General features: G+C 47.5%; 2 protein-coding genes across 4 annotated transcripts; both read left to right on the top strand.

Annotated features, from left to right (window-relative positions):
• Nucleotides 1-1,765: 1,765 nt before the first annotated feature.
• Nucleotides 1,766-5,304, top strand: ATP6V1G1 (ATPase H+ transporting V1 subunit G1). The gene is made up of 3 exons (XM_042786927.1): nt 1,766-1,956; nt 3,017-3,117; nt 4,530-5,304. Exons 1-3 carry the CDS (start codon nt 1,875-1,877, stop codon nt 4,701-4,703), a joined length of 357 nt encoding a protein of 118 aa, XP_042642861.1. The 5' UTR covers nt 1,766-1,874; the 3' UTR covers nt 4,704-5,304.
• Nucleotides 5,305-13,613: 8,309 nt separating this feature from the next.
• On the top strand, nt 13,614-26,290 carry TMEM268 (transmembrane protein 268). Of its 3 annotated transcripts, none has more exons than XM_033012056.2 (9): nt 13,614-13,692; nt 16,060-16,393; nt 18,217-18,326; nt 18,867-18,974; nt 20,203-20,352; nt 21,464-21,574; nt 23,230-23,310; nt 24,171-24,356; nt 25,075-25,414. In XM_033012056.2, exons 2-9 carry the CDS (start codon nt 16,288-16,290, stop codon nt 25,252-25,254), a joined length of 1,032 nt encoding a protein of 343 aa, XP_032867947.1. In that variant the 5' UTR covers nt 13,614-13,692; nt 16,060-16,287; the 3' UTR covers nt 25,255-25,414. The 3 variants fall into 3 exon arrangements, with proteins under 3 accessions (XP_032867947.1, XP_032867948.1, XP_032867946.1); XM_033012057.2 differs by lacking the exon at nt 13,614-13,692 and adding an exon at nt 25,987-26,290 and having other exon boundaries at nt 16,177-16,393; nt 25,075-25,246; XM_033012055.2 differs by lacking the exons at nt 13,614-13,692; nt 18,867-18,974 and adding an exon at nt 25,987-26,290 and having other exon boundaries at nt 16,177-16,393; nt 25,075-25,246.
• Nucleotides 26,291-26,355: the final 65 nt, after the last annotated feature.

Here is a 26,355-nt window from a genome sequence, read left to right as displayed (position 1 = left end):
GAGGTTTCAATTAGCTTTTGAGCAATCTTAAACTAAAAAGCAACACAACCAAACAGAAGATTGTTTTAAATACAAACTATAATCGCCTCACTTATTAACCATCAAAATGAAATTGCTGAGAAGTCATCAAATATTTTTGGTCAACCTAAAGCTGGGCGTTGGGAGGGATTTTTGTCTGAAAACTCTCTGCGATCATAGCCAGGATATTTGCGGGGGCAGAAAAGGGCATCGTTATCTTCATCTTAGAGACAGAAGCAGTGAGTCTGAAAACTGCAATCACCCAGGAGAAAAATAACACCCTGGTGACCTCTGTGACTTCAGGGGAGACCTGGGCCCATTTTGGCCCCTTCACTGCAAACCTGGCTTGATGTGTTACATTGCCTTCAGAGCATCCTGCTGCAGAGGTAATTTGTGGGTTCAGCTCAAGTGCTTTAATTAGCAGCAGATGGACATCCCTGAGAAAATGGCAGCAGCTAATGAGGATGGTGAGTTTCTAGATGGGAATGGGATGGAGGCATCATCTGAGGGCTGCAGGGAGTCAGTGGGAAAGCTTAATTTGGTGGCTTTTGCAGAGGTCTGAGGTGAGAGGAGGGCAGGAGGCTCCTCAGATTCAGAGCCAGACGAGACAACTTGAATTTTGGGGCCATTTCTCTTGTACAGCAGCTTGGATCCAGCCCAGCTGAACCCCACCACCTCTCACGGTGCTGTGGCATATTTTGAATCGCACCTGCATTTTCAGTCCTTCCCTTTCCGTGCTCACCGATGGCCAGCGCAGCACTGGAGCTGCATCCCCTTGGCTGACCCTGCCCTGTTTGTGACCGATGATCAGATTTGCCAGGTTTCCCTCCTGCCAGCACAGCCCCACGCCGGTGGGATCAGCCGCTGCCTGCTCACGCCTTTGCACCATCTGCACCAACAGCCGGGTCCCAGGCTTGCTTCAAAACCCAAATTTATGACTGAAGCTCTTCTCCCCGTCTTTCCTTTTATCTGAAGCAAATCTAACACTTGATGGACAAGCCTGCTAAGCCCATTTAGTTAATCGTTGGGCCCAGATCAAGGTCACCCTGCCAAACACTCGTAATTCCTATTCAGTGCTACAAACACACATTTGATTCATTGTCTCCTGTCCCTTCCCTCACAGGGGGACGGGAGGGGTGTATCAGCTGCCCCCCGTTCCTCCCTGCAGTGATGTGACTCATTGTCATGGCTCTGACGCTTCACCAGAGCGGTATTATTTGACAAGAATTATAATTTACGCACTGAAAGCGCCAGTGGAGCTGTGTTTGGGGCTTTAAATTGTCCCTGGGATGTGACGGCCAAGGGTTGGGGTGAAGCAGGCGGGTTTGAAGGGGCTCGGCTCCCCTGGGAGCCCCTAATGCAGGTGCTCCCCGATGGTTATCGGTGTCCCCGCGTCCCGTGAGGCGGGGAGGAGCTGCCGCTGCCCTGCGGGGGCCTGGTGCTAACGGCAACGCGCGTTCGGGGGCCGAGGATTAAAGAAAAAAAAATACAAAACAAAACAAAAAAAAAAACACAAACAAAAAAAACAAAACACCAAAAAACTCATGAAAGAGGTAAAAATAAATTGCATCGTTTGTCTTCCTGAAAGGTTTTATGGGAGGTTCCCTTCAGCTTTTCCACCTATTTCCCGGCCGGGGGTACCGACAGCGCCCGCGCGGGGACCGGCCCCTCAGCGCGGGCCCCCTCGGGAAACCCCGTGAGGGGCGGGGCCGGGCCGGGCCGGCGGCGGCGGTGACGTAGCGGACGCGGTGACGTGGCGGCGGCGCTGAGGGCAGGGCAGGAGGAAGAGGAAGGAGGAGGAGGAAGAAGGAGAAGTAGTAGGGGCAGGGGCAGGGGCCCGAGCCCGAGCCGGTGCCATGGCCAGCCAGTCGCAGGGCATCCAGCAGCTCCTGCAGGCCGAGAAACGCGCCGCCGAGAAGGTGGCCGAGGCCCGCAAGCGTGAGTACGGCCCGCCTGGCCCGGCCCGGCCCGGCGCTGCTGGGGCCTGAGGCGGCCGCGCCGGGCCCACCCCGCTGCCTCAGGCCCGGGCGGCTCTGGGGAGGGGGCCGAGGGGGCCTGTGTCCCGCTCGCCGGGGAGAAGCGAGGCCGGGAGGGCTGCTCGGGGCGGGGACGGTCTGCGCCGCCCGGAGCCCGGCTCCGCTGCGAGGGGCGTGGGGGTGAAGGCGGCCGCAGCCCGGCGGCGGCGGGGAGCCTCCGGGGGCACTGCGCCCTGCGAGGAGGCCACCGCCGACACCCTGCCCTTCCTGGCACCAGGATCTTTGCTTGTGGGGTGCTTGAGCTTGTCTGCAGCTTTACTACTTCTAATTTTCTTTTTTTTTTTTTTTTTTTTCTAGTGGAAAACAGTGTTATTCCCATGCTGGTGTTAGATGTTTTGTAGAGCTGAGAGCGCTACTCCATGGGGAGCCAAGCTTGCTTTTGCTGTTAAGTGATAGAAATTCTAGTTGCAGGGATTCCTACTTTACAAATTTTGTTTATTTGAATGAAGCCACATTGTGTTGTGGTTCTACCCCCTGACAGTTTTTAGAGAAGCAGGTTGTTGTAGCTCACTCTAACAGTGATAACCTTGGAGGGGACAGTGCAGTGGAAAGTCCAAGAGAGGAAGCTGATGCAGTAGCTGTTTTTTCTATCAGTTGAACAGTTGGTCTCGGGCAGAACTAGGATTTCATGGTTTTTTTTTTTTTTACTGTGCTGTTTGGGATCCCTCTGAGAGGTTGCATGCTCACACTGGCCCAGAGGCCCTCTTCAGTTCTTGCTGGTGGAAGCTCACTGCGTGGTGAGCTTGGTGATGGTTTAGTGGCATGTGGGGTGACCTCGTGCTCCTGAGGTTGGCTAACACGACAGAGCTGGAGGGGCTGCGAAGGGCGTGCGGTGCCTTGCTGATGCCTCCTGCAAAGGGAGCTGCTGCAGTAGCAAACACTGCAATCATTGTTGTGTGTAGAGAATTACCCTCTCAATACTTTCTCTTCTGTATTTCATTTGATATGTTTTTTGGAAACAGGAAAGAATCGGAGGCTGAAGCAGGCAAAAGAAGAAGCCCAGGCAGAGATTGAGCAGTACCGTCTGCAGAGGGAGAAGGAGTTCAAAGCCAAGGAAGCAGCGGTTTGTTTTCTAGATCATTCACTGTCACCTACCCAGCCCTTTAGCCTTGTCTTTGGGGTTATGTGCCCTGAGAGCAGCCCTCGGGGTGGAATGTGTTGCCGGAGCAGTGCTTCCCTAACTGCCTTCCTCTGATACACAGCCACATGTCATGGAAAAAACAGTGGAAGTGAGTCAGAACACGGTGTATTGCATCGCAACAGCCAGAACTATTGCCTGGCAGTGAATTAGCCTAATAAGCACATGTATTGGCTGATGCCCTGATGGGTGGCAGCCTCCCCAAACCTGCTGCATGTAGCAGTGGCAAAAAAAGACCAAGTTCATTCCTCCTGTGACAGGTTCGTTTATACACTGCTAATGTGGTGGAGACTGCTTGCGCTGTAGACGCTGCTCTCTTGCTGAAGCAGGTGTAAGGCTTGCATTCTGCTTAGCAGTGGTGCCCGCTGTGTCTCAAGGGCTGTGTTTTCCTTCTGAGCAAGAGGAAGAATTCCCAAAAGGTGCAGAACTGGGGCCCTTCACCAGCCAAGGTTGTTTCCACTGTGTGCCCCTGTCAGTTCTGAAGTCTTCATAAAATGACCTGGTGACCCTCCCCTCTGTCCATCTTCTGGTTAGCACAAAACCATCTCTTCTCTTCTCCTGCATAATAGGCTTCCTGTCAGTAGGTCAAGATTAATTTTTTACAGTTGCTTGTTAGTTTGGTTCTCTAGGCATATGATAGCAGGCAATTCCATGCTAATAAAGTGTACTTCACTGCCTGTCAGCTGGTTTTGTTTTATTTATCCTTCTCTAGAGAGAGGAGCTCTTTGAATTTGAATCCCAGGGTGCTAGGCTCTTTCAGCATGTTTTTTCCGTGCCTTTCTTCCCCCCCCACTTATAATGGGAATTTGTGCTCTCTGCCCTTGCTTATGAGGTGAGAAGGGCATTGTAAGCTGTGTGAGACTCCTTGCTGCGGGTATCATGTGGCCCACAGGCCTGTTAGGAAGGCAGAGATTTTTAGGAAGAGTCTCCAAGGGTAGAAGCAATGGGATGATGTGAAAACCCACTAAATCATGAGTGTTACTTTTCTTACACTATCTAGTACAGTACTGGCCAGGGGTTCCCAGTTCCAGTTGCCAGTATAGCAGGACCTTTATTTCAGGTATTCTTTAGAAGCTCATGCTCTAAACTGATAGATAATGAATAAAAGAAGATAAAAGGCATAGGCTGCAGATGAAATACAAACTTGGGCAAGTTTAGTGCAAAATCTGAACAGAGAATCCAACCGTCTTTTTTTTAAGTGTAGTTTTTCCCTCAGCAGAGATTAGTGGTTGAGATGCACTGAGGCAGTCCAGAATAACAAAATACAGAGTTAGGCGTAACATTTTCTTTGTCAAACTGCTCACGTGTGAGCTTTGTCTTTCCTTTGCTATCTGTAGGCACTTGGATCTCATGGCAGCTGCACCACTGAAGTTGAGAAAGAGACCCAGGAAAAGATGAGTGTAATCCAGCAGAACTTCCAGAAGAACCGTGAGGTGGTCCTCTCCCAGCTGCTGTCACTAGTGTGTGACATCAAACCTGAAATCCATGTGAATTACCGCATTAATGGGTAGTAGTAGAAGAGGGAATAAGCATACTGGAAGTGCTGATAGTAACGTCTGAGCTTCAGGTGAAATGCACACCTCTTAGCCATACCTTAACTGTTCTTCTTGTAAATGTGTTAAATTATTTCAGTGAGTTGTATGTAAGTCATCAGTATCTTGTTGGAGTTCTGTTAGTTTCTCTCTTGACACGGATTCAGAGCTTACTCAAACGTTAACTGGCCACATCTTAAATATGTGCAAAGTCATTAACTATATACTGAAGTTGGCACATTAATGCTCCCTTTTTATCTGGATAGTATTCAGTGAGAGCCTTTCCTCTGCAAAGTAGATAGGGGAGAGAGATGCTGGCTAGGTTTAAATGGAGAGCCCGTGTCAGTGATTCTTAGACCTGTGTAACTATTAACCAAAATGCATCGTTCAGTGTGTTGTTAACCTTTGTACAGGGATTAAACCTTGTAAGAAGAATTCTCTGGCTGTATAGTGCCGACTGATAATTTTCAGGTGCTTGAGTTTCTCTGTATTGAATATCCTCTGTATATTCTGCTGTTAGCTTGAGTTACAAGTCTGGCACTATGACACATGGAAGTAAAAACACTTATTTAATTCTAAAGTCTCTGGTCAGTCTTGTTCCTGCTGACTTGTTCTGAGAGTGCTGGCAGGCCTCATTGTGTTGCATGGGAGTCTGGACTCTGCAGAATGAATATTAAGTATTGATAAAAGAATGAGAGATACAGCAAATGTCTGAAAATCACAGCAGGTAAGTTAAAAACCGATTCCAGAGCTCCTCGTCTTGGCTCCAGTCTGATGCTTTACCTGACAGATCATTCTGAAAACCTCCAGGAACAAATGTTCTTGTGACTTAGGGGAACTAAAATGTTACCAGTAAGTAGAACAGTTTGATAGCCAGGCTCTGTGCAGTAATTATCTTTTCTTTAGTCAAATACTGGTCACTTGTTTATACCAAGGTCATCCTGTATCCTGCTGCATCCTTCTCTATGTGAGAACAGTGCATTGGGATTGTCCATGCATCACTTTGTAGCTCTTCAATCAAAGTGCGCACAAATCCATCAAGAGGTTTCCTGTTTCAGTGATCTCTTCCTTTCCCTCTCTCACCAGCAGAATATTAATTGTAGCTTTGCTTTTTTGTTAAGTCCTGTTTAAGGCATTTTGCGGAAAAGAGAACTCAGCGAGCACGTACCTGATCAGACCCAAGAGTCCTGCAGTTTGGGATCTACACCAGAAACCTGATTGATGCTGTTCCTCAGACTGTGCGTCCTGTATTTCCACAGACCCTCAGCGTAGCATTGGAAAGCCCCCCGGGCCTGTAGGGTTTGACTCTGATTGGGAGGGAGGAAAGCAGGATGGATTAAAGTTGTACCAAAGGAATGAATATTTGCCTGCAGTCATGCAAAGCAATGAAAAGAGCAGACTGCTGTGGTGTCACCTCCTGTAATATTTTATGGTACTGTACTGTAGTTCTGAAAGGGCCCATTTTAGGAGCTCAAGCTATTAAATGGGTTGTAAAATTGAAACAAAAGCCTTCTGCAAAGTCAAATGTGCCAGGCTGGGGAGAAAGCCAGGTTGGTACAAGGAGAACGGGATCAAAGTGGTTTTAATCAGTCTGGTCTAATGACTGGAGAGGTGCTATGGCCTCATAAAAGGTTGCAGCCATGCTAATTTGAGTCTGTCCTTTGGAGATGAAACATGTCTTTCTGTTGAGAACAGGTGCTCAGACTCCAGCATGATATTCCTCATAAAAGTCTTCCTAGCTCCAGGCTGTAATTAGAAATTTCATCCTGTTTGTTTATCAGTAAAAGACTGCTATTCTGTCCAGAAAAAACACAGCGCATGCCCCACTTTCTCATGTAGGTTCATAAGTTTCCCTTTATTAACGAGGACTTCCTTGCTCTCTAGAATAGTAAGAGGCAGGAGAAAAGGAAAAAACCCTTGTCTGATTACTTCCACTTGGCAAAAGGCAGTGTGAAGATGCTCTGTGTAGAACAATGTGTTATAAGAATATAAATTTTCTGTAATATTTCCCTGAAACTTAACTGCTTAGAATCACTAGTCTGTAACTTTGCACAGAAGTGAGTAATTCCAATTACTGCCCTCCAGCAAGGCTGGCTTTGTTTGCAGTGTTTTAAATTGAGATTCTCTCACCTTATACAGTGATGCTCTGGACTGCTATCTTTGTGCCTAAACCAATCAGTGCCAGAAAAATACTCTGCAGGGAACAGTCTTCTGCTGACAGATGCATGGAGTTGGACATGCGACTTCCTGCTCTGAAATCTGATTTTCTAGACTTTCTGCAGCAAGTTTGGTTAGTAAGAGTAAAACCTACCCCAGCTGCTAGTAGAAATCTGTCCCAGAATTCTCCCTGCTGCTGATCTGCCTCCATAATTCCTTGCAGATGTGGCTCCATGTATGAGCCATAGCTTGCTCTTCTACCACAGAAAGGGCCAGAAGCTGCTTTGGGCACATGTAGTGCTGTCCAATTCCTTTATTTTAAGCCCTCACCCCTGGAAATACCAGCCGACTGCCCAGGTGGTCAGGGTCCTGGTGCTGTTTGGAGGTAAGAAGTGCTCAGCACTTGTGTCTTGTTCTGTTTGTGCGATCTCCAGTGAGTGGCTGCTGCTGGTGGCTTCTCCCAGTTAAAACTGCTTGGAAATAAACCCTTTCCTGGGATCAGGGCAGGCATATTGGGATTTACACAGTGCAATTTGGCTGCTGTCGCATCCATGTTCAGCAACAACAATTTGGAGTTGATTTTTGTGGAACTTCTTTTCAGACATCATCTATATAGAGTTAATACTTCTTGCATTTGAATTACCATTGAGAAGGCATGTCATCTGTGCAAGCACCAGATGGACAAATGGCTTATTAACACCGGCGTGTGTGTCATCTGGACAGCTTAACATGCAGCACGAGGTACAATTAGGACAAGCATTCATACTGCTGGAAGCCAGAGTTCAATTTTTAAGAGATGCCTGTGTTGGCAGAGCTTGCTCCCCATTCAGCTCGCGCTGTTCAGGCTGAAGGTCAGCATCTCCTCACTGCTGCCCGTTTGAGCAAGGAGTTAAAGAGCTCAGCACCCCGCTGGGAGGGGGAGGCAGAGGGGAAATCAAAGCCCCCGATCCCACTCAGGTCCACCACCTCTGCTCTGTCTAATGATGCTTAATATTTTTTTGGTCGGTTCAGAGCCAGTATGGGTTTGATCCCCTGTACGTTTGCTGCGGTTAAATCCAAAAACATGAGAGGAAGGTCCAGTAATGAACAGGAGGGATGAAACGTGTGTGCAATGGCAGCAGGGAGGTGCCTCCCCAGCCCTTCACAGCCTGGGTGATGGCAGCAGGGGCAGGCAAAGGGCAAGGCAGTGCTGCTGCTGAGCGATTTGTTCGGGCAGGGAGGAATGGCAGGGAAGGTTCATGGTTCTTCCTGTGACAAAAGAACAGTCATCATGTAATTATTTTTATAGGAGCATTCGGTGTGATATTTAACTTGTAATTTTTTCCCTTTGTTTCAGAGAAAGTAGTTTTTTCCCCCTGCTGTTTTCCCTTCATTTCCTGGGTCCAAACACAAAGGAGGGAAATCACCTACAACCCTGTATCTGCAGTCCAGGAGTTTGAGAGAGCTTTCGTTAGAAGGGGAACAATTTTGACTGCCAGTGCTTTATCAGAAACTCCCCCAGCAGCTTGATTTGGACAGTTTCAGAACCAAGAGAGGGGACCCTGCATTTTCTCAGTGCTGTGGCTACTGCTGAAGGTCAACAAGCCATTCCTCATTCTGCCTTACAGTGTCAGGCTGCTGCTAGATCATAACATAAATTAATTGTTCAAGGTATTCCAGTGTGTAAGTCCAAATTTGGGAACATTAAATTCTCCATTTTTCTGCTTTTGTGAGGTCCCTACACAATTCCTGATGATCTTTATTAAAGTTGGAGGGTTTTTTAAAGCTAGATATAAGCCCATCCAGCTTCTGGCATTCCCTCTTCCCCTGCCTCTCATCCACAGCTTTTGGCTCCTGCTTTTTTCTCCTGCACTGGTGCCCATCTGACCCTGGAGCAAGCAGAATTAACTAGCAGTAAGTAACCCTACAGAAAAGTCAGCAGTTTCTGGTCTGTGAGGCTGCTTGTGGGAGATGTGGGCAGCAGGATGGTGTGTCCTGGTAATAGCTGCATGTAGAGTAGCTAGGCTCAGTTTTATAAAAGTACACCTTAATTTTGACTGACTTAGATACTCTTGTGCTCTCTTGCTGTTCTGGTGTACCATCACGCAGCCCCTTCAGTAGGTTCCAGATAACTATGTAAAAAAAATTCTATTCCTCTTTTTTCTGTCTGACTGTATGACACCTGCTTATTTTTCCTCAGTATTTTTCTCACATGGAATCTCTTTCCCTTTTATAACATCAGTAGTTCTTGCATTAATGCATAATAAGAAAGACACAAGCCTAGAACCCACTGATCCCAGCTGAGGTTTTGGCTTCAAAGTATTAAAAGACTATCAAGAACTCTCAAGATCAATGTTTTGTTGAAGAAGTTCCCACTAACTAATGCAAGAAAGGAGCACAGTGTAATCTTTCTTTGAGGTTGAAAGGAGAAAGTACTAATTTTATGCAGAAAAGATTGTATCTCAGACTGGCATAGGAATAGAAAATAAATAGGTATTAAATTACATTTGGCTGTCTCAAAATAATCTAATAAAGTATCTGTGGGATCAATAGCTGAATCATTATCCAAGGCACATAGCAAGCTTTCCCTTTTTTAATTTGAGATGCAAGAAAGAGGTTTTTGCATTACCATAATAAAAAGAATAATACTTTAAGCCTTCGTAGGAAAAAGGTGGAAGTCAGGGAAAAAAACAAGAACCACACGTTATGCCTTAAGCAAGTGTCATTTTTCATTTGAAACATGTAATTTAGGGATATTGCAAAATAAAGTTTTTATATTTAATGACTGTCAATCTGTCAGCTTTGCTGAGCTGTTTGACAAAAAAAATCTAACCCTGAGTCTGTGAAAGTCTTCGTGTGCAGGAGGGGAAGGGCAAGACAAGGCTTTCAACAACATTGTTCTCCTAATTAAGGCTTACTGGAGAAAAAAAAGAAGATAGAACAGTTACCCACTGAAAATGCAGTTTCGTCAAAAGAAAATGAGATCTGCCCGTGTTGGCTGCTGCTCACCGCTGCAGCGTGCACAGCCACGAACAGGGAGAAACTGCAATTGCATGCAGACCATGGCAAGTAAAGCAGGAATAACACCGATGTGTTACCAGCCTTTCAAATGTTGCAAAAAAAGTTAAGTTTATCAAACCATGTAGCAAATAGAGACAGTATGGTTTTGGGAGTCAGAATAGGAAAAAGCAGACTAAAGAGTATTTCAATATTTAAAGCACTTGGAAGTAGTGAAGAGCAATCTCAGAAACCATATTAAGAACACGATAGAGGATGAGGTTATCCCTGAGGACAGGAGGTATCGGTGGTTACTGGCAGTCTGGGAAAGCACTTCAAATGACAGTTGTGTTTTTTTTTTTTTTTCTTCTCTGGAATTGGGTTTCCTGTAATATATTCATTAATGCAGCATGATGGACTATGGAGTACAGTTATAATATATATCCAGGGCACCAAGCTGGTAAGAGATACAAACAATACAGAGGACAACTCAAAATGATCTTGATAAATGGGAGAAATGATGTGAAACCAATAGCATGAGATTCCCTGAAGAGAAGTGTAATGCTGAACTAAGAAAGGTGAAATCAAATACAGAAAACCCAAGTAATCAATAAGCAGCCCTACAGCACTGCAGAAATTGTGAAGATGAGGGTGAACTCCCCCAGACTCAGGAAGTGTTTTGGTTCTGAAATGAAGTCACTGCTGTACAGCATATTGATACAAGTGTCCTATATAAGATGGAGGTGAGAAAGACTTGTTACAGCCATGAATATGGTGAGGTCTCTGTGTCCTGTTTGGATGCTGAGTTTTGAAAGAGGTGAAAAATTGCTCTTTGAATAGAGCATTGAAGGGCCCAGGGAGGTTTGGGAAATGTGGCTCAGAGCGATGATGATGGGGAGGCAAGGGATTATTTAGTTTAGAGGCTCCATGACAGTGGAGAAGCCTTGAAATAAATTAGAGGTTGTTTCAAAGCAGACAGACATTTAATCTTTCACCAGATTCTCTGAGGCTAGAAGAAGGGATCAGCTTCATTTGAAACGGGAAAGATTTAGTTTAGAAGTGCTTGTTAGCAGGAAGGGTGGGGGGCTGCGGGCGGGTGGCTGTGGAGGCTCCAGCATCGCCACCGCTGGAGTCCTGCTGTCCCCACGTCCTGGGCTTGTGCAGTTGGGTTCTGTCCCCTAATAACTTTTGGTCCTGGCAGCTGGTTTCAATTGCTTTGGAAAAAAAGGTGAAGTCTCATTTGATGGTTGGGTGAAAGTGTCCCTTTGTGTCCCATCTCTTAATTATTGGAATTAAGACTGGGAAGCAGAAAAATAGGCAAAGAGCGAGTGAAGTAAGAGAGGGAGACTTTGCAAATAGCTTTGCTGTGGGTTGATGTAAGTCAGGACACGCTTCTTCGCAGGTACTAGTGAGTGAAGCTCAAGATGAACCTCAGGCTGCCTTAACTCTGATTTGTATAAAACAAATCCCCAAATCCCCTGCCAGCCAGCACAAGCTGAACACACAGCTGACACGATGCTCGCTGGAGTGAAGTTTGCATTTTCATTCGTTCTCATTTCATTCATTCTCATTTCCATTTTTGGAAGACTTTCGTTTGCAGACCTTAATTTTTAAATGGGTCTGGTTTCAGCTGGACTCTGTGTAACAGAAGCACCTCTAGTCTGTGTTGGGATCCTGCCAGCATTCTCTCCCTGTTTTACAGTCAAATAGGTCCCCATTTCTTGTGAGACTTTGCCTGACTCTCTCTAAATTCCTTTCTAGTTAACTGATTGAGTTTGTATTTGCTGTTAATTACAGTTCTTGGCTTTAAGAAGGGTAAATTTCTAATGCTAAAGTTTTGGTAGGGCCATTAATAGGTGGGATAGGAATGTTATGGATACATCTTTGCATTTCAGAAGCCCAGATTAAAAGGCATATACGCAAATATGATAGCATCTTATTGCCCAGCTAGAATCTAAATTGTATTGTTTATTGGAATATATTAATCATAGAATATTTTGTAGACTATTCTGTGGGACTAGTGGCTACAGGATAGCTGCTTGGATTGAGAAGATACCTGGTAGGATCTCACTTGCCTAACAAAAGCATCAAAATTATGCCCTAAATAAGATGATCAGAAAACTAACATCTGCCAAAGGTTTCTGGGCATGCAGCTTGATGACTGCTGAAGTCAGGAAGAGTCAGGCCAGGAGACCTTGACTCCTTACAACCTGACCTGCAGATCCATCATCTCCTTTGGGCCAGAGCTGTAAGTTCAGGGAGGTGGTTGGGTGGAAAACTATCTCAGAAAAACAGCTGAAAAACCTTGCCTTCCGTTTAGGTTGGTTTAAGCTGCTGTGGAGTTTCCTACTTGGTTCCTTAGGTAGGCATGAGTCAGATGCTTTGAAAACCTTCAGAGAGAAAGTCTGTCAGTCTAAAAGTTTTCAAAGACTGAATAGTGTGTGGCCATTTTTGCTGCTTCAGAGCAGCAAAACTGGGATTGCTTTAAACTTGGAATTAGCTTTTTTCTTTTTTTCTTTTTTCTTTCTTTTTTTTTTTTTTTCCCAGTACCCTTCCCAAATGAGCAGGATTTTTCTGCTTGTGCTGATGGGATGAGGTTTTGATGCCAAGATCAGCCCATACATGCACGTCTTGCTAAACAAGAGGTGTATGATACATGTGCTGCAGGTAATTATGAATGTTGTTTTCAAGTTTGTTGCCCCCACAGAGTTTTGCCTCGGGCATTTTTTTGCAATGAGCTGACAGTGCTCTTTCTAAGCACTTTGGTCGCTATATTCTCCCTGTCAGGATCTTTGTGTGGGAGAGAAGAGGAAGAAATGAAGCCAAAGCTTTTGATGAGGAGCATTTGCAGAAGAACCTAAAGATTTGCATGCCTCTATCTTGGGTGGGGATTTGAGCTGGGCCTTGAGCTAGTGACAACAGCAAGATTTACCTGATTTTTCTCAATACCTGGCTGACAGTTACTGTGTGAGTTGCCAGTTTGCAGTGTAACAAGATCCCATGTGGGTAGGGAGCTTTGCAGTCAGTTCTGTTGCCCATGCAGCCACGTGATGTAATGAACGCATTGCTCAGCAGTGTCTGGAGCAAGCAGGGCTGCAGAAATTCACCCCCCTGAGATGAGAAAGGCATTTTCCTCAGGAAGTGCACACAGGCACTGCAAGGAAGCTGCTTCTGCTTCTTCTTTTTTTTTTTTTTTTTTTTTTTTTTTTTACCCATTCACTAAGACTAACTGTCACTGAGATACTTGATGCACTCTGTTCCTAGCCTCCATGGATCCTCTATGTTTTGGTGAGCCATGAAACCACAACTCCCAGGCTAATGAGTCTCCTTTCCCTGCGGTGTCTCTCAGCATTGCCTCTTTGCATGAAAACGAATTATTTCTCCAGCACGTGAAGCTGTACTGGGGGGTCTGTCTGACTGTGTGTCTTGGAACTGCTGATTTTCATCCGAGTCCAGAAGCTGGAGAGGAAACTTGCACCCGCTCTCTGTATCAGCAGCACAGCTTCCCGTTTTGAGGAGGGCTCCAGTTCCCACCCTGCGTGTTATCCCTGTTTCTCTGTGCTTTAACACGACATTTTGCTAAAGATACAGTGACTCGTTCTCAGCCCTGAGATCTTCATTTATCTCTTCTGATTTCTCCAGCCCTGTCATTGATGCTTGGCTTTGACTAATATATTCACAGCACCTAATCTGATGCAACCTTGGGATTTGTACTTTGTGAGTCCCACCCGTGTGATTGAGGAGGAGGAGGACAGCCCTCTCTGCCTGTGCCATTCTTCACCTCCTCACAGCCTTTAGTGTCTGGGTCCAGCTCTGGATCCCCACCCTGCAAAAGGTGAGGATAACTCCTATAGTGGGATCTCTCCCCATGGCTGGGCCTTCAGTGGGGAAGCACTTCTGAGGAACTCTAGAGGGTTAAAACCACCTTTCTGAATCCAGCCTAGAGGAAAAGTCACATGTGCATGGGAGATTTTGCAAGTTGGTGCTTGCAGCCTGGGGTAATGAGAGGGAGCGTGGGGGCGAAGGCTTTTTGCCTTCGGTGAGCTGTGCCTGGTTAGTCTGTGGTCCCCAGGAGACGCAGGAAAGAGAGTAACCTCCCCAGCACAGGCTGGGGCTGTGGGACAGGAGACCTCCCTGCTTGGCAGTGGGACAGCACGGCACCTGGGCAGTGCAGGGTGGGATGATGGCAGATAAAGGACAGTGAGGAGGAGGAGGAGGGAGCTGAGCTGGCTCCCCAGGACCAAGAAGTGAGCTGGACCAGGTAAGCCTCTGTCGGCTGCTCTGGAGATGAAGCAGAAGGACTTGCTGAATGTTTCTCTGCTGGCTAGCTAGGGCTTGGAGGTGTCCTAAAAAGGTCCTTAGCCTGAAACCAGAGAGACGTTGGCACTGCATAAAGGTTAAGAAGAGATGTAGAGACACAGAGCCTGGGAAGTGCAGGAGATGGGAGGATGCCCCTTGCGTTAGCACAGGGGGCAGCAGAGGAAGATTTGGGGGAGACCCATCTCCAAAACTGGGCAGTTGTTCTTCAGTAAAAGGCAGCGGAGCCAAACGAGGTCTGTGCTGCATGAAGAGCTAAAATCAAAGCTGCTTTTGCTGACGGGCTGATCACAGCTGGGAAAGGCTCTTTCCCTCCTGCAGCTCCCGGACAGGGTGGGGAAGCCTGCACTGCCCTCACTCTGCTGCACTGTTTGCTGACTTCTCCTGGGGACTGTCCTCCAGAGACTCAAAATTCTCAACATCTAATCCAGAGAGCCTTCATTCATCTCTAGCTGAGTGACAGCAGCAACAACAGGGTGGTAGGTTTTAATCAGGTTTTTCTTTTGTTTCCTCTGTTTTTTTTTCACTCTTTGCTTTGCTGCTGGTTTGTGTGGGCTTTTCTCTCTTGTTTTTCATTTTCCCTTCTGTTGGATGCTAACCTGAAGGGATTGAAGGCAAAAGGGGGAAAGAAGTGAGAAAATTCACTGTCTGAATCCACCTTTTGGTGCTGGGAGATGTGCCTTGTAATGCGTGGCTGCCCGGGCTGTGCAAGGAAATCGCACTGGAGAGCAGCACTCAGCGTACTGCCGACTCACTCCTCACCTGCGCCGGTGAAAAGCGGGTGCAGTGCCCATCCTGCATACACGTACAGACACTGCACACCTCTTGTGCAACGTGTACCACGGCTGGATTAATTTAAGTGTGAATTTCCAGCCCTCTGCAGGTTTTTTCTGCAATCAGAAGAAACTTTCATGATGTTTCTCTTGCTTCAATTTCCTTTCTGAGAGTCCTTCAGCTGGTGACTCTGATGGCTTTGTGCAAGGAGGTAATTGCAGCAACAACCATCAGTCAAAAATAAAGAAGTCCTCTTTGCAAGGAGAGCACATGAGATCCATGAGGGACCCTTACACCAAGGGACAGCAACAGGCTCCTGGTGCAAAAGTAGGACTGAGTGGAGGTTAAAAAGTAAATGATACTTTTGGAGAGCCAGCGTGAAAGCAGCTGAGTCACATGAATGAAAGATAATTGAAAAGTAATCTTCAATCTTCCCAGCATTTGCTTTAATAACCACCCACAGGTCCTGGCAGTAGGTTAGAGACCTACGTCATCAGCATTTGCCTGGAAAACCCGTGGGCACGGTGCCTGCTGTGGGGACGTGCCCCATCGGCTTCTGGCACTGCCCGTGGCGGAGAGGAGAGAGGAAAGGAAAGTGGAGACCCTCAAAGGCTTCACTGCTGGGGGGTGAGAGCTCCTGCTTGCCTCTGCTTTCAGTGGATGTTTTTTTCTTGCTTATCTGCACTGCTTCCTTTGTGTGGTGGGGAATTATCCACCATGTCAGTGAGTGGGTGCACCTCTTCCAGGGAGGGACATTTACACCGGCTCCACTTCTGAAAGTGCCCGCTGAAAGCAACAGCAAAAAGCCTATTGGCTTCACAAGGAGAAATCCTGCCTGGTCCTTGTCTAATTGTTTACAAAATATGAATTCTTAAGAATGTCAGGATAATTTAAGGGTAAATTTTCCACCAATTAACAACAACAACAAAAAAAGGTAACTGCAGCGAAAGGCGAGCTTGTACATACTGCGCTCATGGCTGGCTAACACCTACCTGGTGATAACATCCACAGGGAGTGGGGTCCAAAGAGCAAAGTACACCCAAGTGGTCTGTGCTGTTACCCTTTATTTGCTGTTTCTGCAAAATCTGGGATTTTCTTTTCCTCTTTTCAGGGCTAGAAAATGCCTCGTTGCTCATGGAAAGCAGGATCTCGAGGAAGTCATCAGTGGGAGTGTGAATGAGGATTTCACAATCTGTTCCCCAAGGAAGAGAGCTAGCCAGCTGCCTGCTGCCTCGGGGCTAAATTGGTGTTTCTTAGCAGTGAAAGATAAGGCAGATCTACAAAGTGTTGAATTTCTGACAATACGACATAGAGTCACTCGAGGAGAGGCACCTTCAGCATGGCCCATAAAAGCCAAACTGATGGAATTGAGAAAAATGGGTCACCTTCCTCCGTCCTGTACTGTAAGAGTGACTTAAAGGAAGGATCCCTGCAGTGGGTGAAAGGTAAGTGAGGAGCTACTTGATGATAAGGAGAAAGGCAGTATTGAGTACAGTGCCCTTAAAATAGCAGAAGACAGATTTTTCAAAGATGTTCATGAAGAGCATCGCATTTGCAAAAGTAACTAAATGTTACGGATGTTTCAGCATTTTGGAGAGGGGATGGAGACACTTTGACTTTTTTGAAAATCCTGATATATAGGAATGAATGGACATCCATGTATTGACAAGCAGGACCCTGGAAGTCCTCTTCCCTTGGCCTTCAAAAATCAAGAAATGTTCAGGAAACTTGACCTGTGCTTTCCAAGTGACTCCCTTTCCTGGTAACAGTTTGCTCTGTCCCTGCAGTACTACTTCCAAAACGGCCTGAGGTGCTGTGCAGAGACAGAAGCCTGTGCCATGGATGGCTGTTCTCGCCGAGACCTCCATGCACCATTCAGCAGGGCACCTTTTTACTTGCTTAGTTCATGGCACCTCCATAGTGCTCAGTTTTTGCAGGGGCCAAGCAACTCTTGTCACTCCAGCAGGCTCTCACAGAGGTCAAGCAGTGTGAGCAAACCTCAGGAATCTCAGCTTGGTGCCCAACTTTGTGCTGAGCAACGTGACCAAAGTCATGGAGAACAGGGGAGCTGAGCCTAAGGTTGAGGCCATTTGTTTCTGTTATTGCTTTATACTCATTGCCTTCACTGCTCTGTGTTGGGAGAAGATAAACCTCAGCAAACAAACAGGACCTTGTTATACTAGCCGTTTCAGGTGCGTCCACTCTTCCTTTTTGGCTCAATGCAGTCCTGCCCTATGGTAATGCAATTGGCTCGTTTCACTTGGCATCCCCTGTTCCTGAGCAGTGAAGAGATGATGAGGATGGACATAAGGGGGGAGAGAAGGGAAAGGTGAGTGCGTGCTGTGTTTCAGCCAGCACAGCAGTCTGGGAGAGCACTAAGTGGCTGTGTCAGCAGGAGCAGCCCCAGGGGACACCTGGCTGACCCCAGATCTGCAAAGGGGAAGGAAAGCTGGCTGAAACAATTCAGTGAAACAGGCTCTCATCTGAACAAGCCACTTCCTTAGACCCAATCTCTTCCTCTTGACGTAGCAAAGCTTGTGTAAACTCTAGATGAATGCCAGCTGGGATGCCTGGAGATCACAGCTCTCCTGTGCCACTCCAAGGCTGCTCTCTCAGCTCTGAGCAGCCTGTTCCTCAAACCTAGGACAGGTTGTCCTCACGCTTTCTAGGCTCCTGACTGCAACTTGGGTCTCTAGATTACATCTCTGATCCTAAGCCTGAGCTGAAATTAGGACACTGAGAGCCTTGAGCAGAGCCATGCTGCCCTGGAGCACTGCTGGAGCAGGGTCCTGCATGCTGGAGGACTTGTGGGGCAGTCCTGCCGCATCCCAGACAACGTGATTATTGGAAAACACTCTGATTGTTTAAGCTTTTTCTCGTGGTGGGTGGGGTAGGTAGGCAATGGGGGATCTCTCTAAGAGGTAGATAGCCTGAGCAGCTTGAGTCCATTGTCCTTTCAGTTAGGGATCAGTGAAGCAAGACATTATCCTGCTGAAGATCAGAGCACCATGTTATCTCTGACTGCTCACTCCTGGAATGCGTTTGGGGTTTCCTCCCTTTCTGCAAGTTGTTTCCTTACAAGGGGCATCAGGCTGCTTCCAAAGGTCCTTGTGATATTCTTGGAAATGACCAAGGGGGGATTCTGGATCCATTTAAGCACGTCAGGATGGTCTGTGCTCCTCAGCCTTTCCTTTGCCATGTGCTGCTTATCTGCTGGGAGAAAAACCCATGCCAGAGCTGTGCTCATGACTCCTCTGGGCTCTTGCAGAACCCCTCAATGGCCAGGTGCTCATGGTGCTCAGCACGGACAACAACTGCTCAGCCACCTCCTTTGACATGGAGCTTTGTGCAGAGAAACTGAAGTCCCTTGGGGTTCAGGTAAGTTCCTCATGTGTCATCTCCCCTGGGGACCCTGTAGGAGTGAATGCTAGCTGGATCAGCATCATTTTCACCCACAAAACAGATGGCTTTTCTCTTTTTTTTTTTTTTTTTGTTTGAGAATGACCTATCTCATAGCTCAACTTCAGCCTGTTCCCCATGGACAGCAAGTCAACTGTAATGATGCTGGCTTAAATCTTCACGAAGAAACCCATTCAACATAGGTTCTAGTGATTTGCTTGGAAGTCACTCTGATGGGACAATCTGTTTTGTCATGTCCTTTGCCATAAAAAGGTAGTTTTCTCTTGTGACTTCCCCTGTACTTTCCAGGGAGATATTACTCACTGAAATGAGGCAAGGACACAAGTTTTTGGTCTGTGACAGCTGTATGAATGAGGTTGGAGGTGCGCTCTGCGGGAGGGTGCTCTGGGACACAGCTCGCGGTTGTGGTGCCCCCGTGCCCCCAGGGTGACTGCCCAAGCTGAACTAAGAGCCTGAAATAAGGAGGGTGACTCTAGTTTTCCGTGTGCTCCCTGCCAGGTGGCAGCGGATCAGTGGAGAAGGTTAATCCAGGATGCTGTCCTGAAGCCTGAAGTGAGACGGTACATGTTCTACAACTCCAGGGTGTTCCAGATAGCCATGGCCGTGGTAAGGACGGTGGGGTCTCTCGCAGGCTTGCCACAGACATGCACTTGCTGAGATGCATCAAGGCCTGCACCTGGGGTTCTTGTGCCCTGGGAAGGAGAGAGGTTAGGGTGAGGAGGAGATACTGGTTTTCACACATCCTAGTGGGCTCCTTTGGAAATCCCAGTTCACAGAATTTCTGTAGGTGGAGGGCAAGGTACCTTCTCCAAACCCTTACTGGTAGTCCCACAAAGTGGGCTGGCTGTGGCTGGATAACCAGCATATGCTGAGGTAGTAGTATCTACATCAGGCTTGGGTATCTTTAACTTGATTTTAAAAATCTGTAGATATTCTGGTCCTGATGCTAACTGAGACCAATGGATCAGTGAGCTTTGGTTACTGAGGTGATTGTCGAGTCTCGCCTGTCTTCTGGTGAGAGAAGATCCTCCAGAGACCCCAAGCATTAGCATCTACTGTAAGGCTGATACTTTGCAATGTGCAGAGGGTGTGATAAAATCAGACTCCTTCATTTTAGTTGCATTTTTTTTTTTTTTGGATAGTCATTATACATGTCTTCTCCTTTCACTAATATTGTAGGAATTGATGCTCAGTGTTTTGAGGGTTCTGGTGCCTGTTTAGTGCGAATGAGTTATGTTATTGCAAGATGATGCTGTGACACGCTGTGCTGCACATGTCGTATTTGCTTCTAGGCAATCTCCTGCCCAAATGCATGCTATCTGAAGCAAAGGCCAAATTAGTTCAGTTTTGCCTGTCTTTATGCAAAGGCCAAGTTTGTCAGTCCTTGAGCCCAGTGTCAGTGTCCACCATTTGAGCGTTATTGTAATTGAGTAGTCTGCACCACCTTGAGTGCTTTGACATAGGAGCTTTCTAAATACAGGAACTATTAGAAGCATTATCAATATGACTCAGTGAGTGCATTTCTTATCTAAATGGAAGAACTCAGTTGAAATCCTTCCTAGGTATGAATCATCATTAATAATTCACTCTCTGTCTTTGATGACCAGTCATTTTTTATAATAAACTACGGCTCACTCAGTCCTTCTAGTCCTTTCTTTCCCCTGTTTATTATTGGAAAGAACTTCTGTCCTTTCTCACCTTCTGAAAATCTCATGTGACTTGATTTATGGTAAGGTACTACCTTGGGAGAAGGGACCGGTAGTGTTCTTCTTCCCTTGACTTTTCTCACTTTCATAGTTTTGTGAGTATCATCAGTCTCTCTGGGCTTTTATAGGTTTTCTACATGGCTCTCTGGACAAACATTTACTCCACAGTCCAGCTCTGTTCCTTCGGGCGCTACTGGGAGGCCAGCGTGCTGGTGACCCTGGCTGCCGTAGCAGTCACTGTGGTTGTGATACTGGTTATCGACCGCCGGCAGAGGAAGGTGAGAGGAGGCTGCTTGTGTGCGGGCACACAGCGCGTGGGAGCGGGACTCCCTCCCACCGAAGTGGGGTGACCCAGGTCATCTCCTAGATGCATACAAAGAACATAATTATCCGGGGAGGAAGGAATATTTTTACAGCAGGCTCAGAGATCAGGTTCAGGCAAGGGATGTTTTACAGACCAGTTAGGTGTCATAATGCCTAAAAAGTAGGTGCTGGAGCCCGGCAGGTTGGCTCAAAGTGCCTGCTGTCCCTGGAGATCAAGCCACTGTTGAAGAGCGTGGTTTGCACTCCCGTGGCTGGTGGGAAGCCCCGGGGGCTCGCTGGCAGAGCTGGCTCCCGTCCTGCGTCTGGCGATGGTCCTTGCAGTCTTGGCTGTGTGCAGCCATTAGCAGCATCGTTTACTTGTGTCGCTGCAATGCCCTGGACCTTGCAATGCTCTGGACCTTGCAACAGGCCCGGGACAAAAAGGCAACTCCTAACCCATAGAAGTTGTAGTAAAATTACAAAACTGAGGTAGACTGGGCAGTAGAGGGAAACAGGGGGATGACGTTAACATGAGAGGCAACCAGCTGACAGCACCCACTGCTTGGTTGTTGTCAACTTTTGTTTGTAGGAATCACAGGAGTATGGAAATTTCTACGGAGAGATCTGAAGAATAATACTGGAAGGGCTTGATTCAAAATCCCGAGGGGTCTTTGCACTGATTTTAATGGATTTTGGAGCAAGGCTCTAAAGACAGCTGTGCAATGATTCTTCCAAAGGGAAACTTGGCAAACGTGTGGGTGCACAGAGGTTCAGGAAAGGAGTCCTTCACTCAGGGGCTGCTGGGGAAAAAAGAGAGAACATGATACTGGAAGTCAATGCCACTTCAGACATCTTGTCAGTAAGAGATATAATCCTTAGTGAGACTTCTGGCTGCACAGATATCTGCTGGTGGTGGCCAGGCCAATACTGATGGCTGGTGACAATCCTGCCTGACTGTAGATTGCTCTTGTTGCTGCTTTCCTTTCAGAGATGCAGGATTTGGGATTATCCAGCGGCAGTTTGTAGCTGTAGACTGGCCCAACTCTTGATGTAGAATGCATTAATTTTTCCTGCATTCTTTAATAGATAAATATGAATACAGATGTGAGGCTGGCAGCTGTCAATGAAATCTTTATCAAGCACGGTTTAATACTGGGGATTACCGATGCCTTGGATGGGCCACACAACATCCTACAAGTATCCTTTCTGTAGGGAATCATTTATACCCCTTCTGGGTAGCTAATGATGTGGAGGTATTTATTGATATTATGATCCATGAGGATTTCCAGTGGGTGGGATTTCTAGAATTTATTTTTTTAGCCTATTGGATGGCATGAGGGATTGGGTATTTTTTCTTCCTATATAAGTGGGGATTGAGATATGCCTGTAGGCAACTGGAAATAATGAGTCTAAAGCACTGAAGTGGGATTAGTCCTTTGGGTAGGCAATTATTCCTGGAAGTGTATTATACTTACATGACTGTGATTATTCTAATTATGAGCAGAGTGACAGCAAAGTGCCTATGGCAAGAAAAACATCAACAGGGAGAAAACCAGAGTCCCCATCCCTGGGAGCTCATGTTCTGCCTTGAAGAGACAAACTAAGCCAACATCATCCAAGTGCCTCTGCCCTTCGGGTGATCTGTAGCCCTGAGCTCCCTCCTTCAGGCACATCAGAGAACTCGGTTTCACAGGGCTTGTGCCTGGCAGCCAGGTCTGTAGCTGCCAAGTTCCTCTGACCTTCCTGGCCTTTTAAAAATGCAGGTTAAAGAAACCAAGTATGGGGAGGCTCATTTGCTGCTTTTTTAGAGATTCTTTTCTGGACTAGATAAAGATTTAAGGGAAAGAAGAGAATTTTTAGACAGCATGAAAGTGTTAAAGGAAGGTGAGAGAGATGGTCTCCTGGATTTGCTGGTGGACTTCCCCCACTCCCCAACTCACCCCCCATATATACAGAGAGGTATGAAATAGAAATGGAGAAGGAACTAAGGCCGAAACACAAGGGCAGAGAAAGGGGCAGAGGTGAAGTCATGCAGAATGAAGGGGAATCACTTAAGAACCAGAATTACACGTTTGTTCAGACCAGCATGGTTTTGCATTTCAGTAAGTGAAGACTAATCCAAAGAGCCTTCACCTCTACCTACATGTCCCAGAACTGCCTGAGAGCAGAAAACAACCCAAGGATTTATGATTTCTCAGTCTGCTCCAATGTCAGATCTATTTTCACCTTCTAGCTTTTATGCTGTTCCTGAATCCCTTTGATGATGGCAGCTGGAGTAGATATACAAGGGCAGACCTTTGGCTGCCTTCTGGGGGGCAGCTGCTCTCAAAGCTGGCAGCACTCACATCCCTAACACGTTGCTCTTGGTAGTCTCTTAGCAAACAGTGCCTCTATCCTGCAGACAAGCACTGAGTACAGTAAATTTTGTAAAAAAAATGTATGGAAAGGATCCCTAGAAGGGAAGGAAGGAAAGCAGAAAAAGGGGTTTAGGGGACCTAGGTGAATGTGACTCACCAGTTTATTTGGATGTAAGGTCACTGAGATGCGTGATGAGCAGTGGCCCTGGGTTATCCCGGTTGTCACCCCCCCAGGTGCAAGAGGTGTGCAAGGAGGACTGGCTGCCCTCTGGGGCAATGTCCCCCTTCCTTGCTACCCCTCTGTTCTTCCCCTTTACCTTGAGGTTTTGCCCCTCTTGGATTAAAACTAGCCCTGAGATGTGTTATTTGATTCCCCGAGCATCCCGCGGGCAACACCTGCCTTTGCTCCGCTTCGTGTGGGGTCCGTACCACGATCTGCAAGGAGGCGGAGGGGGATATGTGGAGAGACCCCTTCCTTAACCCTGCCTGTCCCAGCTGTGGTTCGTGCACTTCAGCCCGGAGCGCTGCCTCCAGTCCTTGTCAGCCCACATCACGGACCTGCAGAGGACGCGGGAGGTAAGCGGTGGTGGGCACAGCCCTGCGCCCCGGCTTTGGCGGGATGGAGGTGGGCAAAGAGAACCGAGTGTTGGAGTGTCCTCTTGGGCATCCCCTGCTGCGAACTGGGAACTGGACAGACCGGGAGGTGGATAAACCGCATCTGTCGGTGTCCAGTTCAGCAGGAATTTGTTTAGGCCCCGTGGTACGTGCGTGTCTGGATAATTAACTGTACAACTTCAATAAAGGAAAGTCATCAAGAATCGAGGGCAAGTTATGAAAGCGTGTGTCACAACTTGAAATAGGTGACACCTTGAGCTATCCTCCTGAAATAAATGGGATAGCCTGAGGAATAATAAACACTGTACTGGGATAACTGTATACAATTTTTGTTCTCTTGGCCTTCAGAAAATGTGGTGTTTAAATATAAAAACACCTCACTTTCCTGCACTGAATTACCCTTGCTGACCTTGGCTGTGGGATGAGGGGTGAGGGGGTACAACCCTCCGAAAATCTCAAGGCTGCTGAACCCCCTGGATGAACTGACAGATGTAGATCAGAGGATGGACAGTAACACACCGGATCACATATTGGCTGATAGAAGTCCTATATTTTTTAAAGACAAGATTCTCTGCGCCAGGCTGTGACCATCATGCTGCTCACAAGAGGCAGCTGATGGCAGCAGGGCTGTGGGATGAAGACACTCAGCTCCAGGTGCTGGGCATGGCTCTGGGTCAATGCTGCTTTTTTACTCTTGGGATGATAAATCCCAGGAGTAAAAAAAAAAAATGTGCAGGAGGGAATTGTGCCCTTTAAAGCCTGTCCTCAGGACACTGCTGCTGCCTGCCTTTGGAGACCCTCAAAATCTCTTTCTCTTCCAGTCGGGCTTGCGGCACAGCCTGGACCAGCTCTGTGTGGTTATGGAGGCGGTGGTTTGTCCCGACCCAGGGATGGAGGAGGAGGCTTCGTGTGAAGAGTCCCCTCTGTTATCCACTGGAGTGAACCTAAATAAAGAGCCTGTGACATGCAACGAGCTGCTCCACCTCATTCCTGAGGGCCCACCAGAGGTAATGAGAATTATCCCTCCCTGATGACCTCCTTTTTCAGCAGCAGGAGCACCTGGAAGCCTGGGGGTCCACATACACCTTCTCCATCCCTGACACTGTTGAGCAGCTACTGCTTAATCCTTGAGGAATTAATGGATTGGGCTTTTTCTTACTGGTAGCCAGGGGTCCCTGTTTGGAAGACAACTTCTCCCAGGGTCTGTGCAGGTGACCCAGTGGCTGTGTCTGGTCTGGGGATGAGACATGGCCATGCTCAGCCTTTGTCTCCTCCTTGGAGCATGCCTTCAAAGACTTGTGCCGTGCTGAGCAACAAATGTGCCCTCATTCCTGCTCAGCAAGAAGCTTCAAAAGGGATGATTTTGATTTATTTAACAGTTTTCTGCTTGCTGTTACTAAGTGAATTCGGTGCAGGTGACATCCCTGCAGATTGAAGCTCTCTGGCTGTCCGCAGACAAAAACAGGCACCGGGAGGCAGTGACAGAGCAGGCAGGTCCCCAGCCACCTACCACTGGGTGGTCATTTTGTGTCACTGCCCCATGGGGACTGTGCCAGCACTGCTGACCAGAAGGGGATCTGGGGCAGTTATATATGCCGTTGGCTCCTGTCCTGCTTCTTTCAGACAAGGACAGTCCTTGAACAAGGGAGCAGGTGCTATTTAATGTATCATCCGCTCTTCCCGCAGGTAGATGCTCTGCTCTGACACCTCTTGTGCTCTTCCCAGGTGATGGCCCGGCAGCTCCTCGTGGTCTTCAGTGGATGCTACGTCCGGCTGCTGGTCACCGGCCGGCTCCCTCGGGCCATGGCAGGGGGGCACCTGGAGCCCAGCGGTGTGCCCTGTCTCTGCCAGTTCATCGAGATCACTGTGCTCAACACACGCCAGAGCTGGTTCACAGGCAGGTGACCAGAGGGGCTGGAAAACACTGAAATAAAAGCTGTCCATATGCAACAGTGTGAAGAAGCTGTGGGTCAGAGGAGAGGGCTGTAATTGCTCATCCTGGACTTATCTGGATGAACGAGTGGAAATATGACTCTAATAAAATGTGCAAGACACTCACCAGAAAGCTGCTTGCCTTTGAGACCTTCTGCCTGCCCACTGGCTTGGTGTGAAGGAGCTGCTCTGGGGATCGGAGACAATCCAGGGACAACCTGGAGCTCCCTTGGGAAATTTGCCACAGCTTGTATTTGGGGACCTTGGAGAGCCTTGGGAATATCTGCAGGTGCCAGCACCACACCTTCGAAATGAAGCATGTGGGGTTTTTTTAGTACAAGGAAGACAGGGAAAATCTGTGTATAGCAGTGCTGCAAATGTAATGTTTGCTCTGGGTTGTGTTTGTGTCACGTAGCTGTCAGTGACAATGAGCTTTGTCCTGTGACAGACACAGACAATGTTTCAGCTGATGACTTGGCAAAATTTCCAGTTAAGAACTAGCTTGGGATGGTGCTTGGTACCTGCTGCTTCCACTGCCTCCCTTGGGAGGATGGTGATGGACCTCTTGTTGATCCACGGGATTAAGCCTTAAAGAAGGCACTGGGCACTGGGTAGGGAATCCCAGAGAACATCTCATTTCAGACTCCACTTTATGTCTGATTTGTTTTTCCTTTCCTCCTTTCTCCCTGCTGCGGTTGCACACAGCATGTAAGAGGAGCCAGTGGTGAGCAGGAGACTTCAGTGTTTGGGTGGAATCCATGAAGGAGTGGGCCATGAAGTGCTGTAAGCCTACAAAAGGTTGTGTTCTCAGGCGATGCCCGTGAATGGAGAAGTGTTGTATGACCCAGGAACTGCTGGTGTCCTCCTCTGTCCCCAGAGCCAGGAACTTCCATGAAATTCCACTGCCTGCATGCACTGATGTTTACCTGACCACCTAACCACACGCTTTGGTGGGGATAACTGTCATAGGAAATGGTAATGGTCACAATAAAGAGCCCTGTTCTTTGTTTTCCAGCCTTGCTGTGGCTGAGTGCATGGGAGATTTGAGTCCGTTCTGTGCCTTCCAGCCTGCTC

This window comes from Tyto alba, unplaced genomic scaffold (assembly GCF_018691265.1).
Source record: "Tyto alba isolate M040663 unplaced genomic scaffold, T.alba_DEE_v4.0 Super-Scaffold_11, whole genome shotgun sequence".
Lineage (NCBI taxonomy): Eukaryota > Metazoa > Chordata > Aves > Strigiformes > Tytonidae > Tyto > Tyto alba.
This window is presented reverse-complemented; position numbering and strand designations above follow the sequence as displayed.

Bases quoted from the DNA above. Each gene is read 5' to 3' on its own strand.
- ATP6V1G1 (XM_042786927.1), top strand. From the start codon at position 1,875: ATGGCCAGCCAGTCGCAGGGCATCCAGCAGCTCCTGCAGGCCGAGAAA. The intron at 1,957-3,016 runs GTGAGTACGGCC...TTTTGGAAACAG, and splicing joins GGTGGCCGAGGCCCGCAAGC to GAAAGAATCGGAGGCTGAAG. The intron at 3,118-4,529 runs GTTTGTTTTCTA...TGCTATCTGTAG, and splicing joins TCAAAGCCAAGGAAGCAGCG to GCACTTGGATCTCATGGCAG.
- TMEM268 (XM_033012057.2), top strand. From the start codon at position 16,288: ATGGCCCATAAAAGCCAAACTGATGGAATTGAGAAAAATGGGTCACCT. The intron at 16,394-18,216 runs GTAAGTGAGGAG...GGGCTCTTGCAG, and splicing joins ATCCCTGCAGTGGGTGAAAG to AACCCCTCAATGGCCAGGTG. The intron at 25,247-25,986 runs GCAGGTGACCAG...GGTTGCACACAG, and splicing joins ACGCCAGAGCTGGTTCACAG to CATGTAAGAGGAGCCAGTGG.